The sequence below is a fragment of the Rosa chinensis genome, chromosome 7 (assembly GCF_002994745.2).
Source record: "Rosa chinensis cultivar Old Blush chromosome 7, RchiOBHm-V2, whole genome shotgun sequence".
Lineage (NCBI taxonomy): Eukaryota > Viridiplantae > Streptophyta > Magnoliopsida > Rosales > Rosaceae > Rosa > Rosa chinensis.
This window is the reverse complement of record NC_037094.1, coordinates 22,348,898-22,364,060: the sequence shown is the minus strand read 5'-3', so window position 1 is coordinate 22,364,060 and position 15,163 is coordinate 22,348,898. Positions and strand designations below refer to the sequence as shown.

The window sequence follows — 15,163 nt, the reverse complement described above, 5'->3', positions numbered from 1 at the left end:
TGTCATTACATGTTTTTGTTGTAAATATGATGGTCTTCCAGCATCTTCAACTTGGAAAGTAATTGACCTCTGAGATTTTCTATTTGCTAGGCAGAAAAATTAGGAGGAAACACATCTAATCCAGTGGAAAGTAGAAAATTTGTGTTATTATGCATTATGTTTATTTTCAATTCATCTGACTTAGGTTCTTAGAGATATTTCCAAAAACAAACAAATGTCTTTTGCAGAATGGGAGCTGAGAGTTACATGCCAAAATTGCATAACCTTGGATAAGCTCAAAATGTTAAAACAGAATTTAAGTGTGTAGATGTATTTACCATAACCATAAAACAGAATTTAAGCGTATAGATTTATTTACCATAGCCATCACCGGTGTGTGATGCACTATTAAATGGCGAATTAAAAGCTGCTCTTTTAAAATAGACAACAGCCTTGCGTATTTCATCACATTCATCTTTTCCCCCATTGTTATTCTCTCCAGTTTCCAGTTCCCTGTAGTATTTTCAAACCTCTTTTCCGATGTCAATGGATGTCAGTTCTGACTCAACAATAGAGATGGTGGTGCAAGATCAAAACCTGCCTCCGACTTCTCCATCTCATCAGAATAGATGTACGAGAAGCAGTCAACAAGGTTCTTCCTCCTCTAAACTCAAAGGAGTGATACCACTGAAAGGTGGTATGTGGGGGGCAAGGATCACCTATAACTACAAGCGATACAGGCTTGGGACATATGAAACAGAGATTGAGGCAGCTAAAGCATATGATAGAGCTGCAGTCAAGATGCCGCGAGCTCATTCCCTAAACTTCCACCGGAGTAATTACAGTGTAGAAGAGAGCGCTTTCCAAAGTCAGTACTCAATTGAGGAAGTTCTGAGGATGTTGCAGGATAAAACGTACTCATCGATGCTTCAGAATTTTATTTTGAATCATTCAACTTGTGTTGGATTTCATGCAGAAGCCTTCATGAAGGAACAAGAGATTTCATATGACTTTCTCTTTAAGAAGGAACTGAGTCATATGGATGTCACTCACAAGTGCTTCCTGGTTCAAGGGGATTATGCATCACTACATTCCCCCCCAATAGAAGATGAAGGCTGGAATAGCTTTGCCACTTTGTATGATATACATCGCCGCTCATGGACATTTGGATGTTCATATTGGCAGAGTACACAAAGCTTTATTTTTACTAGTGGCTGGGGAGACTTTCTCGAGATGTATAACCTGAAGGAGAAAGACAAAATAATAATTTACAGATGCCGGTACCAAGGGGATGCTGTCAGGAGAAAATTTCACTTGATTAATGTGCTGAGAAGTACTGCAGAAAGTTCTGTTGTTGGTATGACTACAGAGCAAGATGTCGGTTTGAGAGGAAGCTTGAACAAGGAGTTGGAGGCTGATTGCACTAGTGAGGTGAAAAAGAGAGGGTTTAAGCTCTTTGGTATTGAGATTAGTGGTTAACAATTAGCTACAACCCGAGTATGAGGCTTTTTTCTTTTTATTTTCCTTTGGTTATATCTCGGCTATACACATTTTTGTATTTTGCTCATTTGAAAGTAGTTGCATCTTGTCTGTATCTCAACTTTTCGAGGGTTGAGTAGTTTTTAAATTTTAAGGCTGTTTCATAGAGAACATTTGAGTATGTATTTTCAGTACTGATAGTTTTGCAGAACTTAGAATGCAATTTCAATTGTATCCATCAGTATCTGTGAGTGATTACTATCTTCCGCTTTTTTTTTCTTTTTTCAATTTTTAGTTGTTCTTTATATTCCTCCAGTCCTCGTCCATACTGGCCACGCCATCTTCAGAAGCTATCTCTTCTGTTATTTTGACAACAACTGTAATGTCAGCTGTTAATTCAGGTTGAGGAAGTTACATAATCGCCATCTCTAATTTTCGTACGACAAGCGGTGCATCTTAAATAGTTGAGAGAATCACATTTTGCAGAAAATAAAAGACAACAACAAATTAGTATTACAACTTCCCCAATCTGCAACTCAGACATAGGTATTAGACCTCTATAAGACGAAACGGATTATTCTTTTGTTAATAGTTTGGTCAGAGAGCCTACTTGTAGCTGAAATGTGCAGAAGATGTAAGATAATTGAAGTTTCTCTGTGAGCCATATTTAATCAGTTGCAGATGACTGGATGAACCACTCCATATGAACAATGTAAGAACTAAGAACCATCTTTTTCTATTTATTATGGGATCATAAGTATTGATGATGATGTCTAATTAAAATTAAGTCTCTCTATCGGCAGAACTTATATAATATGCTGCACAGTCTGAACAATTTCTTTATTTTCTGTTGGTCATCGACTACTTGGAGAGGCACTAACAAGAAAGAGATCAAAGTAAGAATATCTGGAACAGGAACAAGAAAATACAAGAGCAGACAAATGGAAGGGAAAAGCACAGGAATTTGGTAATGGAACTCTGTTTAATTAGCTAGATAGTTTTGACCAAACATTACAGATCAAACAATGATTTTTTTTTTTTTTTTTTTTTGCGGTACATACAAACATTATTTGCCTAACTTGAAGAAATTGAATTTAAAAAAAAAAAAATGCTTTGACATGGACATTATCACTTGGGCGCTGGTGCTGGGGTTGGACTTGCAACGAAATGGTGATCTGATATTGGTAGAGTGACCTTGACGTGAAGTTTTTGTCCTGCTTGGCAGTGACCTGGTTCCTTGAGAGTCATGGCATACCAGTCTGGTTCGAAATTTCTACCGCAGATGAAGTAATAGTCACCCGGTTTGTCAAGCGGGATAGAATCAAGTCCGGCAGCATAGAGTGCTAGAGGAGACTTTGTGTTGCAAGATTGGTAATCTTCTCCATTCACTTCCATCAAGTTATGAAATTCCTTATCATAAGCGAAAAGTAGAGTATCTCCGACGTGAAACTCTTTTGTGGAAGTCCACTTCTTGTAATCACCAAAAATGCTCCACCCAATTGAGTCACCGACTTTGTAAACAACTCCACTGTGAACAGCCTCCGATGAAGAGGCACCCGAACAAACGCCCAAACAAGCCATTGCAACAAAGAACATCATTATGGTGTTTCTCAAGGCCATGATGAAACAACGAAACTAGTTGAGAGAAAAAGAGAACAGGAGTGTGCAAGGAATCTGAAGTCGAGTATGAACCGAAAGAGATGTGCTAGGTACTGAAGATCTGAATGACAAATATTGTGGCCAGTTGCACATATATATAGTGCTTGACTGCTTGCTTTAGCCTAAATGGGGACTGGAAAGGTTTCCTATTCTATAGAGGATTTGGACAAAGAGACTTGTTCGTAGAAGGATTTCTAAAACCAAACAAAAGAAGGATTACAGAAACACGGGCTTAGTTTAAGTCCACGATAAAAACGGATTACCAAAATTTCTCTAACAAAACCATACAAATCTCGCCCCAAGAAATCAGATCAAACTAGTTCCAAGGTTTTCTCGTCAATTTTCCTTTCACCTTCTTCCAGTGGCGACCACCTGACGCCTCTATCCTATCCTTTCATGTATATATCTCATATCTCATGAAAGGGTGAGCCTAGAGTTCTTGCGCTCTTGGCAACTGAATCTTCTTCTTTGAAGCAAAGTGACTCGGATTGAAATTGGACCGAGAATGTAAAACAACGTAAGAATCATATTTTCAGAGGCTAGATAGCATTCTTCTTCTGTTTATTATGTGATCATTTGTATTTACAAAGATGATGATGATACATCTAATTAAAAATGAGTCCATCTGTCTAGAACAAGAACAATTTCTTCTTCTTTTTTTTGAAAGGGGAACAATTTCTTTAGCTACTTGCAAACATGAAAGAGATTGAAGCAAGAACATCTTTAACAGGATCAAGATTCAAGAGAATGCAATGGACGGGTAAAACAATTAAGCCCAAGTGGCAGCTATAAATCATCAAAGTTGCCTCTTACTCACGAACCAAATGGAGCCCAAGTCCAGTTTTCCAGTGTTAATAGGTTATCAAGACTTCTTAGTTATGTAGAAGCGTCTTGGGGACTCCACAAATCAAAGATGCTATCCATTGAAAAATGACCAAATAACACCATAACACTCCCAAGAGAAGAATTATGGACCCTCTTTTTCTTTTTTCTTTTTTTTGGCGGTAAATCGTTAAGAGTTTAAAGAATTGAATAAATTACAACTAAAACATTTGAGTTGAACTTAGAACCTTCTACCTAAACAAAATCAGTGGACATGAGTATTATAGACTTTGTTTATGGGATTCTCGGTGAGATCTATAGAAGTTCGATTGGATCCACTTTAGTATCTTCAAGATAGATAAAAATGGTCAAAAGAGGGTCGGTGTGTACCGACTAATAACTGTTTGACGCTCAAGTTAATCACGAAGTGATGAGAACGTAAAAGCGGATACAGTGAGAGAAGCTTGACTTACCCAAATGGTAAAAGAATGCGGTATATATAGGAGTTTGCTTGGAGGCCGCAAATACCCTTTACTTGATGTGGAGTCCTTGGATAGGGCATGTCATGGGGAATATTCCCTTCATCGGTTCAGATATAACACAGGCAAGGCTAGCACACATGCATTTGTGGAAGAAAGTACCTGTCAACATGTCAGATGCGTGGCCGATATGAGCCCTCGGTTGAGAGTCCATGACCGGATTAAGTTATGGTCGGTACAACCGGCTTGGTTGGAAGTTTGGTACCATCGAGCCTGTGAAGTCTTTCTTCCTACCGAGGTTGTTGATGTAATTGCATGGCTACCGAATTGAATTAATGTAGTTATTAGTAAAAAAATGAACGTTATTCGAGACGAGATGTCCCTATAGAGCCATCGGAATATAGTAGACATGTTCTTTAGTGATGAAATACCCACCAGATGGAAGAAAACTATAGCTTTGTATTGTCCTCAAACTATAAGAGTTGGATAACTACATGAAAGATAATGATAAATACATTTCTGTAATTTTCCCAAGAAAAAGAAAATAGATGAAGGAAAAAGATGTGAGTGACGCTTAGCTATGGGCCTTGAAACAGCGTCACTCGCACTAGTTGAAAGTAGATGCCCACTACCCAAAACCTATATATATATAAACCACAGTCCACAGCAACAAAAGAAGTCTCAGAATTCCCTCAACACACGAAAAGGAAAAGGCAGCAGAACAATATCAAATCCCTGAGATGGCTTCTCCCTACAGAACCCAGGCCGCTAAGAGATGGCTTCCTCTTGAAGCTAATCCCGATGTTATGAACCAGGTATTGAAATCAATCCCTGATTATCTCCTATTCTCTTGATTATATGCTATGATTGTTTGTTTGTTTGTTTCTGCAGAAATCCTGAAAAAGATTGAAACTTTTGTATACCCAAAAACGAATAGCTAGGGTTTTGTTTGAATTTGATGTAGAAATTTGAGTGTTCTGTTTCTTTTGGATTAGATGAATTCTGTTCGAGTTTGTGCTGAAATAGTTTCGGTGATTCGGATTAGTTAAAAGGCTTGTTGAGTAGGAATTTGAACTTGAATAGATGGCAACAGAGATGATAGGAAAGCTTTAGCTCTGACCTTTGGAATTGAACTAATACTTGACATTTTTCTATGACAGAAACTTAAATCAGATGGTTTATGTAAGTTTAGTGGATGATATTGATTTGTATGAGCTATGAAGTGAAGGGAGAAAGTGTTCGGCCTATTAGGATAGAGTTTTAGTTCCAGAAATTGAGTACAGTCGCTTAATTGTTAAATGATCGGATTCTTGAGAAAGTGATGATGCAGTACCGAGGTTCCGTGAGCACTGTGTCGAATCTCTCTGCTGTTTCCTTCTCTCTTCCACTTTGGCTAATATGAGTTCATTATTTTCGTTACTATACTCTTCTTTATCATAACTTTAGTATGCTTTTTTGTAAATTAGATTGGTGATTTTTCAAAGATTGCATCTTCAAGAAAACAACCACTTTCTATCAAGAAGTGTGCATCACAGTGTGCAATTTTTGATAGACATAATAACCAAATTGAATTTCAGAAGGGAACTTTTAATATATGTTTCTTTTATTTTCTAATCGCAGTTCCTTTGGGGATTGGGTCTTCAAGAGGATGAGGCAGAATGCTATGACGTTTACGGTTTGGATGGAGAACTCTTAGAAATGGTTCCAAAGCCTGTACTTGCTGTGCTGTTTCTTTATCCTTTAACCCCCAAGGTTTTGTAACTTCCTCCGGTTTTTCTTTTTATATTTTCAATTCTTAACTTTGTGGATGGCTATCATTATTCAAGTTAAGCTCTTTTCAGTCCTTTGTTTTGTTACACATTTTGAAAGTATACTTGTCTCCTGATTTGAGGAAAGTTTGAATTCTTTTCAGACTGAAGAAGAGAGAATGATGCAGTTAAATGAAAAACAGGTAAGTGCGAGGAAATTTAATTTGATGCCCGCACACACACATATCCAGGTGGTTTTTCTTGCATACTTTTTGTGTACTTTGACATTTCCAGTGTTTCTCATGAGTTACTAATTTGTGATAGCAAAGTACAGTGTTTGGTTTTGGAGTTATATGATTTTCTTTTTCATACAATTCTTGTTGTAGGAAACCAAAGATAATGTTTATTTTATGAAACAAACCGTGGGCAATGCTTGTGGAACTATTGGACTTCTGCATGCTGTTGGAAACATCACTTCAGAGATCAAACTTGGTGAGTGTTTCAGAATTTTCTTGTTATTGATGAGTTCCTATTATAATTATGCATGGTAGATATGTATTGTCCATCATTGGAGTGTATTCATTGCACACAAGTAATTTGATCACTGTAGTGAATAATAGATTGTAAGGTTTCTCATATTTTTTTGAGTGTCCGTCTGCCTTGGAAATGTTAACTTCTTTTGGATTCCTGCACTTGAAATTGAGGAAGACACCAGGGTTGCTATCCCCATAGAAATCAGGAAATTCCAATTTCACACCTTTTAATCCTTTAAATAATCTTGGTTCCTCCTTCATGGGGGCTGAAGATGATGAATCAGCATTCCCCATTTCTATTCACATTTGGTCTAAGCATACTTTCTTGTGTGCGCTTTTGAAAACTAACTCAATGAGTGTCTTCTTATTGCCTTCATTATCTTGAGTTGAAACAAAGCTTAAACTTTAGATGAATGTTCAGCATTTGTAACCACGCATTTGAAGTACAACAATGGAGAGGAATTTTGCTCTGATAACAATTTATTGTGGGTGTTGCTATGACTCTGGTGTGCATGGTATGATAGAGATTTAGGAATATTGTACTTTTAGAGAACAAATTGAGAGAAAGACTGTAGAACGACAAGAAAGGAGAAGGTACAGGTGATATTAAGGGAAAACAGACCGTTCGATCCTAGAAATAGCCCAAGGAACATTAAGATTCTCAAGACTCAATGATAGGATTATGTTACCCAATTTTTTTATTATATTAGTGTTAGTGTTAGTATATAGCTAGTACTAGTACTTGTACTAGCATGGACATTTCAATTTAGACCCAAATAGGGCTTATTATGTTTGGGCCAATGGTCCAAAGTGGAAGCTTTCTAGCTGAGCAGTAGCTAGTTCATTACGCCCTTTCCTGAAACTAGGCAGCTCTATATACCAACACTGCCCAGAACCTAGGTAGTTGTAGATACTAATTTTTGCCTAGAATAGCACTTGGGGAGGAAAAAGAGGCAGTTCTAGATACCAACAATGTCCAGAACCTAGGTAGTTGTAGATACTAATTTTTGCCTAGAATAACACTTGGGGAGGAAAAAGAGGCAGGACCAGACACCAACAATGTCCTGAAACTAGGCAGTTCTAGACACCGGTACTGTTGCCTTGATTAACCGCTATATTTTTCTGAAGTATGTCTGTTTATTGAGAATATGTTTCCCTGGCAGAGCCAAATCAGTGTTTTAATCTTTTTCTGGATTGTTGCTCCATTTCCTTTAGATTTCATGACAGTAGTTGATTTGTCTTTTTTTCTGCATTTTTGTCTTGTTCCAGTTGACGGGTCATTCTTGGATAGATTTTTCAAAAGTACTGCAAGCATGGATCCATTGGAGGTTCTATACTCTCCCTATCATCTTTTCAGTCCTTTCAGTTTGACTGGTTGATATATAGCCGTAGTGATATTGTTCTTGCCTAACATTATCATCCATTTGTGATACCTATATAATCTATTTGTCCTGCTATGTAGCGTGCAGCATTCCTTGAAAATGACAATGAAATGGAAGTTGCTCATTCAGTAGCAGCTACTGCTGGTGACACAGAGGTTATATATTTTAAGTAGCAATCTATTTCTCTCTCTCTCTTTTTCTTTCTTTCTTTTTTGTTGGGTATAGGTGGCTTCTGCTCCTCATGCCATGCACCTATTTTCCTTTCAGGCTACAGATGAGGTTGACACTCACTTTATCAGCTATGCATGTGTGGACGGTACAGATCTCTCTCTCTCTTTCTCTATTTTTTTTTTTTTTTTTTTTGTCCATCTTGAAAAAAGAAGTATTGTGACATGTAGGGGAACTATATGAGCTTGATGGGAGGAAGTCAGGTCCGATCTCTCACGGCCCGTCTTCACCAACCACTCTATTACAGGTATAAGAAAAGTCATCGCGCACTTTGATTTAAAAATAAGAGGAATAAAACCAAAATGGCAAAACCTATATAAAGATCAAGGAAAGAGCAAGAAGAAGATAGATGAAAAAGTTAAGGTCCAATTGTTTCAAAATGAAGCTACAGAATTGAACAGTTAGATCGTTTCTAATTTTAAGTCTAGTTTAATCTGTTATCCGGTTTATCCTCCTCTTTCCTTGGATTCATTGTACCATATATCTACTTAATTTGAAAACAAAACAAATCAATTATGCTAAAGTTTAGGGAGATTATGCTTTGATTATGAGTGCAAGTCTAGAAGAAATGTTTGAGTCAATAGTGCTGCCAGTCTGAAGCCACAGGCGGTAGCTCTTTATGGCAGGGTCAGTTAGAGTTAATGGTGCTGAGAATTGGCCTTTGTCTTGGAGTGTCAAATCTGCTAGGAGGAGCATATTTTCTGTTCCCCTGCTTTCATATCCATGTGTTGTGGAAAATTCAATCAAGCAATCTAACTTGATAATGCTTGCATCTTGGGGAGTTTTCTTAGACACAGCATTTCTTGAATTCATATATCCTAAATTATTGTTTCCAAGTCTTTATGCACAGTTTTCACCTCTTCATTTAGTGTGTTTTCCTCGACACACTTTGTCATCGACCCATCTGAATATTTTATAACCATATAAACCTTTTATGAATAACAGGATGCAGCTAAAGTCATACAGGGCATGATCCAGAAAAATCCCGAGTCTCTCAACTTCAACGTCATTGCCATTTCGAAGAAATCTGGGGGATTTTCTTAAGTTCCCTCAAAAATGGTTGAAATTTCAATGTAGGCATTTTCATACTGAACTATCCTTTCCCCAGTTAACGTTTGCTAGCTTCGTCTTTTAGCATAAGCTGCCTGGATTTAGTCCATGGTAAACAATCCTGAATCACTGTAACCATACTCGTATGGCATTGATGAGTTGGGAGTATATATGGATGGAGTAACCCCATATGTTGCTAAACTGAATGCTATGTTAAATTTTTCCTGTTCGAAAGCAATGTTTGTGTTTGATGGATGGGTTGGAATTTTGTAACCAATGCAAAAGCAATTATGCTCATGTGGAGACGGCATGAAGTGCATCTCAACTACTGCATATGCTGTTTATCAGCTACATGATGTTTACTACTTTCACCAAACCAAAAGCAAGACCTGACAACCCAGAGAATTGTTTTGATAAATTTCTGCGTTACATCCAGCACAATAAGGACGTCGATACAATTCCCTATATGACAGTCCCGAGGTGACCCCCATTCTTCATTACTTTAAGATTTCTTTTCTAGTTATGCAGACAAGAACAATTTCAGGCCTCTAGCAAGCCTGGAGTTGGCATTCATATCCATTGGGTAATATCTGTCAAATAATAATTTGTGGGTAATACTCATCAAATAATTTGCTGGTATGGGTAAATACCCGACCTATTTCTAAACGGGTAAACCCATACCCACCCATTTACCCGTTTTTAATATGGACAAGGTTTTTTTTTTTTTTTGTAAAATACTCACTATTTAAGCTCCCCCATTCCCCATCTAGGGATATTTTCAAATAATCAATTGAGTAATTCAAATACTTGAGACGGTGTTTAAGAAAGAAATTGTTAGTTTAGTCACGAGGAAGCAATACGTTTAAAACAAATATTTATTTCCGTAAAACAATTTTCACAACTTGGTGATTAAATGTACAATAATAAAATTCGGTTCGTAAATGAACCGTCCTCACAGATCGCCTTTTGAATAGTTTTTTCACAATTATACGATGATCCAACGGTCGGATCCTCACGGATCGCCTTTTGAATTCTCTTTTCACAAGTATACGATAATCCAACGGTCGGATCCTCACGGATCACCCTGAAAATCATCCTCTCAAAATTACATGAAGATCCAACGGTCAGATCCTCACGGATCGCCCTTAGGACCATCCTCTCAAATTTTACCCAAATATCCATATAAAATTGTAATTACCCATACCCATATCTAAATATCCATTTTTATACGGGTATTTTATAATTATCCATACTCATACCCATACCCATAAACTATGGGTATTACCCGTTAACAAATTTTTACCAGCAGCATACCCGTGGGTTTTAATGCCATCCTAAGCAAGTTATTCCAGATCAACCCCCTGACTAGGCGCTGGTGGGAAATGAATTGGTTTGGTATGAGGCATTGCAGATGTGTGTATTGCAATGATAAACAATGAGTGCATAGATTGGAAATTAGTTTGCTATTACATGGTTGTGGTGGTACCTAGTACATTAGATTATTTTGTCATCTCAGAGTGGTATAGAGGTCATCGATGGAGAACCTTAAGCGTCAAGTTGTGAATCATTTAGGAGGTGCTGACCGGACTGCGTTGCTCGGTGCTTGATGCCTGTAGCCCCACTCGCCAACTTTGTAGCCACCTGATCAAGCATGTCAGCACAAACTGGGTGTTTTCCTGCCAAGTAACTGTGCAGCCAGTAAAACACAAACGCTGCCATAGCCCGAAGCCCTCCTTACGAGAAAAGGCCGGTAGGCAGCAGAACCATCACAACAGCAGCTGCAACCAAAACCGGGCTGAAGATCACCAGCAGTGGTGTCAGTGGTGTCAAGCCAATGATGGCTGCAGTGAGAGTTAGCCCCCGAGAGGACTGAGAGAGACCCACCAAAGGTTAATGCAGTGGAAGCCTTAGCCACTTGGTAAGGGAGGTTTTGTTGCGTTTCAGGTTTCAGGGTTTTGAGCCATTATCAATTAAGAAACTTGGTTGTTCTTCTGGTTTGATGAGCTTGTTGGGGTGATAAGACTAAGGCGCACGTGAGGATGGAGGGCATCTCACATGTTTCATGGTTATCTTCAGCAAGGTGTTGCATGGAAGTGTAAAAATTGGGAAGCGTTTGGTTGTTGACACCTATGTATGCCACTCTTTTCCTTCGTTATCTTTGTCTGAAATTAAATATCTTTTGGAGCTGGCATGGTTACAACTGCTGCATTATCAATAGCAGCACTTAATGGGGACCCACTTCTGCTAAAAGATTATAACAGGTTTTGGAGTCATTGAAATAGAAGAGAAGAGAAAGAACGTTGTTCTATTACAAAAATGACTGCACTTAATAGGTTGATAGAGGCAAGAGTTGCAAATATGATGTGTGATCAGTGGAGGCCGAACTTCAGTCTATGCAACAACAACTTGTCTTATTTCCCTCAGCTGCCTCGATCTTTGTGAGAATAGTCGAAGAAATCCATGTCCCATTTACAAGCTTTCTCCATTAACTTTTAAGGACATTCCTACTTAAAATATAAAGCATGGGGATCAACGCCTACCGCACCCACTTTATAGGTCACTCACTCACTATTAAGATTGATGCAAAAGTTCATTTTATATTGGAAACCATTTAACTATTTCATTATTTATTTCTATAATTTTTTTTTAATCGAGATCACACCTTTCCTCAAAAACTTTTTAGGCTCAGAAATTAATTCGTGTTGGAGGATCATGTCAGAATTATTTCTACGATTTTAGTTATATTTGACGTACTGTATTTGTCTAGAATGTTACCTATTTCCACTTAACCATTTAATTATATTGGATGACCAAACAGTTACCAACATGACTGAAAGTTTGTGGAGCCATTTATCAAAAGTGAATCTAAAAAATCAACGGTTTCAATTGTTGAAATCTATTGTGTGATTATCGAATTGACACATGGTTAGCCTTGAGAATTCGGGGGCTTAAGGCAAAATAAATCCACAACACTTAAGACCTTTTGATACACTGAAGTTTTTATTTTTATTTTTATTTTTTTTAATGTAGCACAATAGATGAGTGGATACCAATCAAACATCCTCTTGAAACTCATCCGTTCTTTGTCATTGTAATTCATCCGAAAATTTAGTTTGAACAAAGATTTTTTGCTTTTTGTTTTTAGACTTTCTATATGAGCAATTTCGATTGATTTTGATGATCATTCTTATAGAAGTATGTTGGTGAAAACCGTGAAATTGGATTACAATTAAGAGGATTAATGTTTTCCTCTTGAAACTCATCTGTTTTCGTCATTGTAGTTCATCTGAACATTTAGTTTGAACTAAGATTTTTTGTTTTTGCCTTCCATTTGTTCCAAGACCTTTTGCAGTGCTTCTCTAGGTTAGCATAAAGAGAAACAAAATAGAAGTTATTATAATCCTTAACAATCCATTTGGAAAGGCTATTAATCAAACAACACGCCTCATTGTTGTCGCCTAAAGTATTTGAAGCAATTCCCGACTCAACGAGCAACTCTATATTTTGGAGTATTGACAAAACAATCTATGAGCTCAATATAATAAGATATATCATTGCTATAGTAATAGCATTGTTGAAAAGCAGCCAAATTTCTCAACACAAGCTTCATACGATGAGAAACTGTTTCTTTCAGAATTTCAAGAATACCATTTTGGGGGGTCGGCCGGGCTTTACATCATTCTCTTCTGTTTATGAATTTTCACTTTTTAGCGTCAGACAAAATGAAAACCTCCTTAACTGTGAAAAAGGAGTTGTGGAAAAGCAATACAAACAATTAAGAGGACTAATTGTTTTCTTCTTGAAACTCATTCGTTCTTTGTCATTGTAATTCATCCGAACATTTAGTTTGAACTAAGCTTTTTTTGTTTTTCTAGACTTTTTATGTGAGCAATTTCATTTGGTTTTGACGATCGTTTTTAATCTCAGTCTTGTCACGACTCCGGTAGAAGAGGCTGTCCAAGTCAACAATCAGAAGCGTTATTGCATCTTTCTTCTTTCCCTCCTTGATCCTCTTCCAGGCCGACTCCAAGTCAGCCTCCACTTGACCAGTGACCTCCACACCGGGCACACCGCGCAGGGTGAGGCTCGCTCCATCCTCAGCGTCCTTGGTGAAGAGCTGGTCTCCCCCAACAAATAGCGCATTTACTCTTGCAGCTCTGCAAAATTAACACATCACTCAATTTCAATAATTCTCCTAAATGAATTCACTCAAGAGTGAAGATCGGGACATATGTTGGTGAAAACCGTGAAATTGGATTACAATTAAGAGGATTAATATTTTCCTCTTGAAACTCATCCGTTCTTTGTCATTGTAATTCATCCGAACATTTAGTTTGAACTAAGATTTTTGTTTTTGCCTTAGATTTACCTTCCATTTGTTCCAAGGCCTTTTGTAGTGCTTATCTAGGTTAGCATAAAGATAAGCAAAATAGATTATTATAATCCTTAATGATCTTTTTGGAAAGGCTATTAATTAAACAACACGCCTCATTGTTGTCGCCTAAAGTATTTGCTAGGCGTAAAAAATTTGCACATCTTCAGTGATTTGCAACTCGTTGTGAACCAGGTTGGTGGCGGTTTTCAAGCAAAGGAACCTCACTTGTCACACTACCAATCTCTTACCACAATCTTGCTCAAACAATGTCTCGCCTCCTACAAGATCGACCTGATACCGGGAGCACAAAATACAAAGGCAGATTCAATTGCCAAACTGGCAACCTCGCCACCTAGTACCAATATTGGAACCTTACAAGCAATAGAGAAATCATAAAGACATTAAGTCAAAATAGGAAAGAAGTAGAAGCTAAAGAAGAGGAAATTGATGAAAAACAAAAGAATGTCCAGATGTTTATGTAAGTATAACAGTGTTACTTTAATCTTCTACTTGTTTTTATTTTTCATCCAAGCACTTTTATTAACAATACTGTTTCCTCGAGAAGACAAAAAGAAAGAGATGTATTCCTAGAAAGGAGAAGGAAAGACCTCACTTCATAAGATGATCAATCAAGGAGATTTTTGACTTGCAAGAGCTTTACAAAAAATACAGCTTTGTTAGAGGCAAGGCAAATCCAAACACAAAAGATTACATACATGAGTACATGTTTAGTTAAAATGTCAATACATATCTTTTTTTGTTTTTCAATACATATCTATTTATCTTTGGTAATGCTAAGATGATACTTGAAAACTGCAATTTGTATGTTGGGAGACCTATTTGAGGGCAGTATATCACAATAACCGCTCAAGGTAAAGAGTTTTCAAGTGATCACACTGGAATAGTTTTCCACATTTGTACGATCCGGGCAACATCAGAGCTTAGCAACAAGTTATTCTAATTTTCATAGGACATCCAAGGAATGAGGTTAGGATTTGAGTAACCCTTTGTGTGTGTTGCTTTTTTAAGTTGTTATAATTTTTAATTTTTAATTTATACATATAACTGAGATCTACTTGTACCACAGAATCTCATAAAACTATCTCTTTGGTGAACAAGACTGTGGTCGATGTATCTGTCATTGTTGCTCTTGAGCTAATTAAAGTAGAAATTTACTGTATTAAGGCTTCAGAATTAACCCCCGACTTTTCCAAACTCATTTATTTTGGGTCTGTATTTAAGTAATACTTTATTGGTTTTTAATGGTTATAAGAAAAACTGTTATGTTTGACTCGTTTTTGTAACAAAAAAAATAAAAATAAAAAACAGTTACGTTTAGATTTTAACCTTCTATTCATCCCCACCTCCCCCCTTTTTTTTTTTGTGAAATTGTCTCCATCTTTTCCATGTACTAAGATAGTAAGATTCA

At 37.2% G+C, this 15,163-nt stretch overlaps 3 protein-coding genes across 3 annotated transcripts; 2 read left to right on the top strand and 1 right to left on the bottom strand.

Annotated features, from left to right (window-relative positions):
- Nucleotides 1–525: 525 nt before the first annotated feature.
- LOC112177602 (AP2/ERF and B3 domain-containing transcription factor At1g51120) lies at nucleotides 526–1,458 on the top strand. Its single transcript, XM_024315884.1, has one exon. The coding sequence runs from the start codon at nucleotides 526–528 to the stop codon at nucleotides 1,456–1,458; it is 933 nt and encodes a 310-aa protein (XP_024171652.1).
- A 1,128-nt stretch (nucleotides 1,459–2,586) lies between these two features.
- LOC112177601 (mavicyanin) lies at nucleotides 2,587–3,039 on the bottom strand. The gene has a single exon (XM_024315882.2). It carries the CDS (start codon nucleotides 3,037–3,039, stop codon nucleotides 2,587–2,589), a length of 453 nt encoding a protein of 150 aa, XP_024171650.2.
- A 2,036-nt stretch (nucleotides 3,040–5,075) lies between these two features.
- On the top strand, nucleotides 5,076–9,612 carry LOC112175342 (ubiquitin carboxyl-terminal hydrolase 3). The gene is made up of 9 exons (XM_024313014.2): nucleotides 5,076–5,233; nucleotides 6,039–6,170; nucleotides 6,331–6,369; nucleotides 6,553–6,658; nucleotides 7,969–8,027; nucleotides 8,162–8,236; nucleotides 8,349–8,397; nucleotides 8,480–8,556; nucleotides 9,255–9,612. Exons 1-9 carry the CDS (start codon nucleotides 5,159–5,161, stop codon nucleotides 9,351–9,353), a joined length of 711 nt encoding a protein of 236 aa, XP_024168782.1. The 5' UTR covers nucleotides 5,076–5,158; the 3' UTR covers nucleotides 9,354–9,612.
- The last annotated feature ends 5,551 nt before the right edge of the window (nucleotides 9,613–15,163 follow it).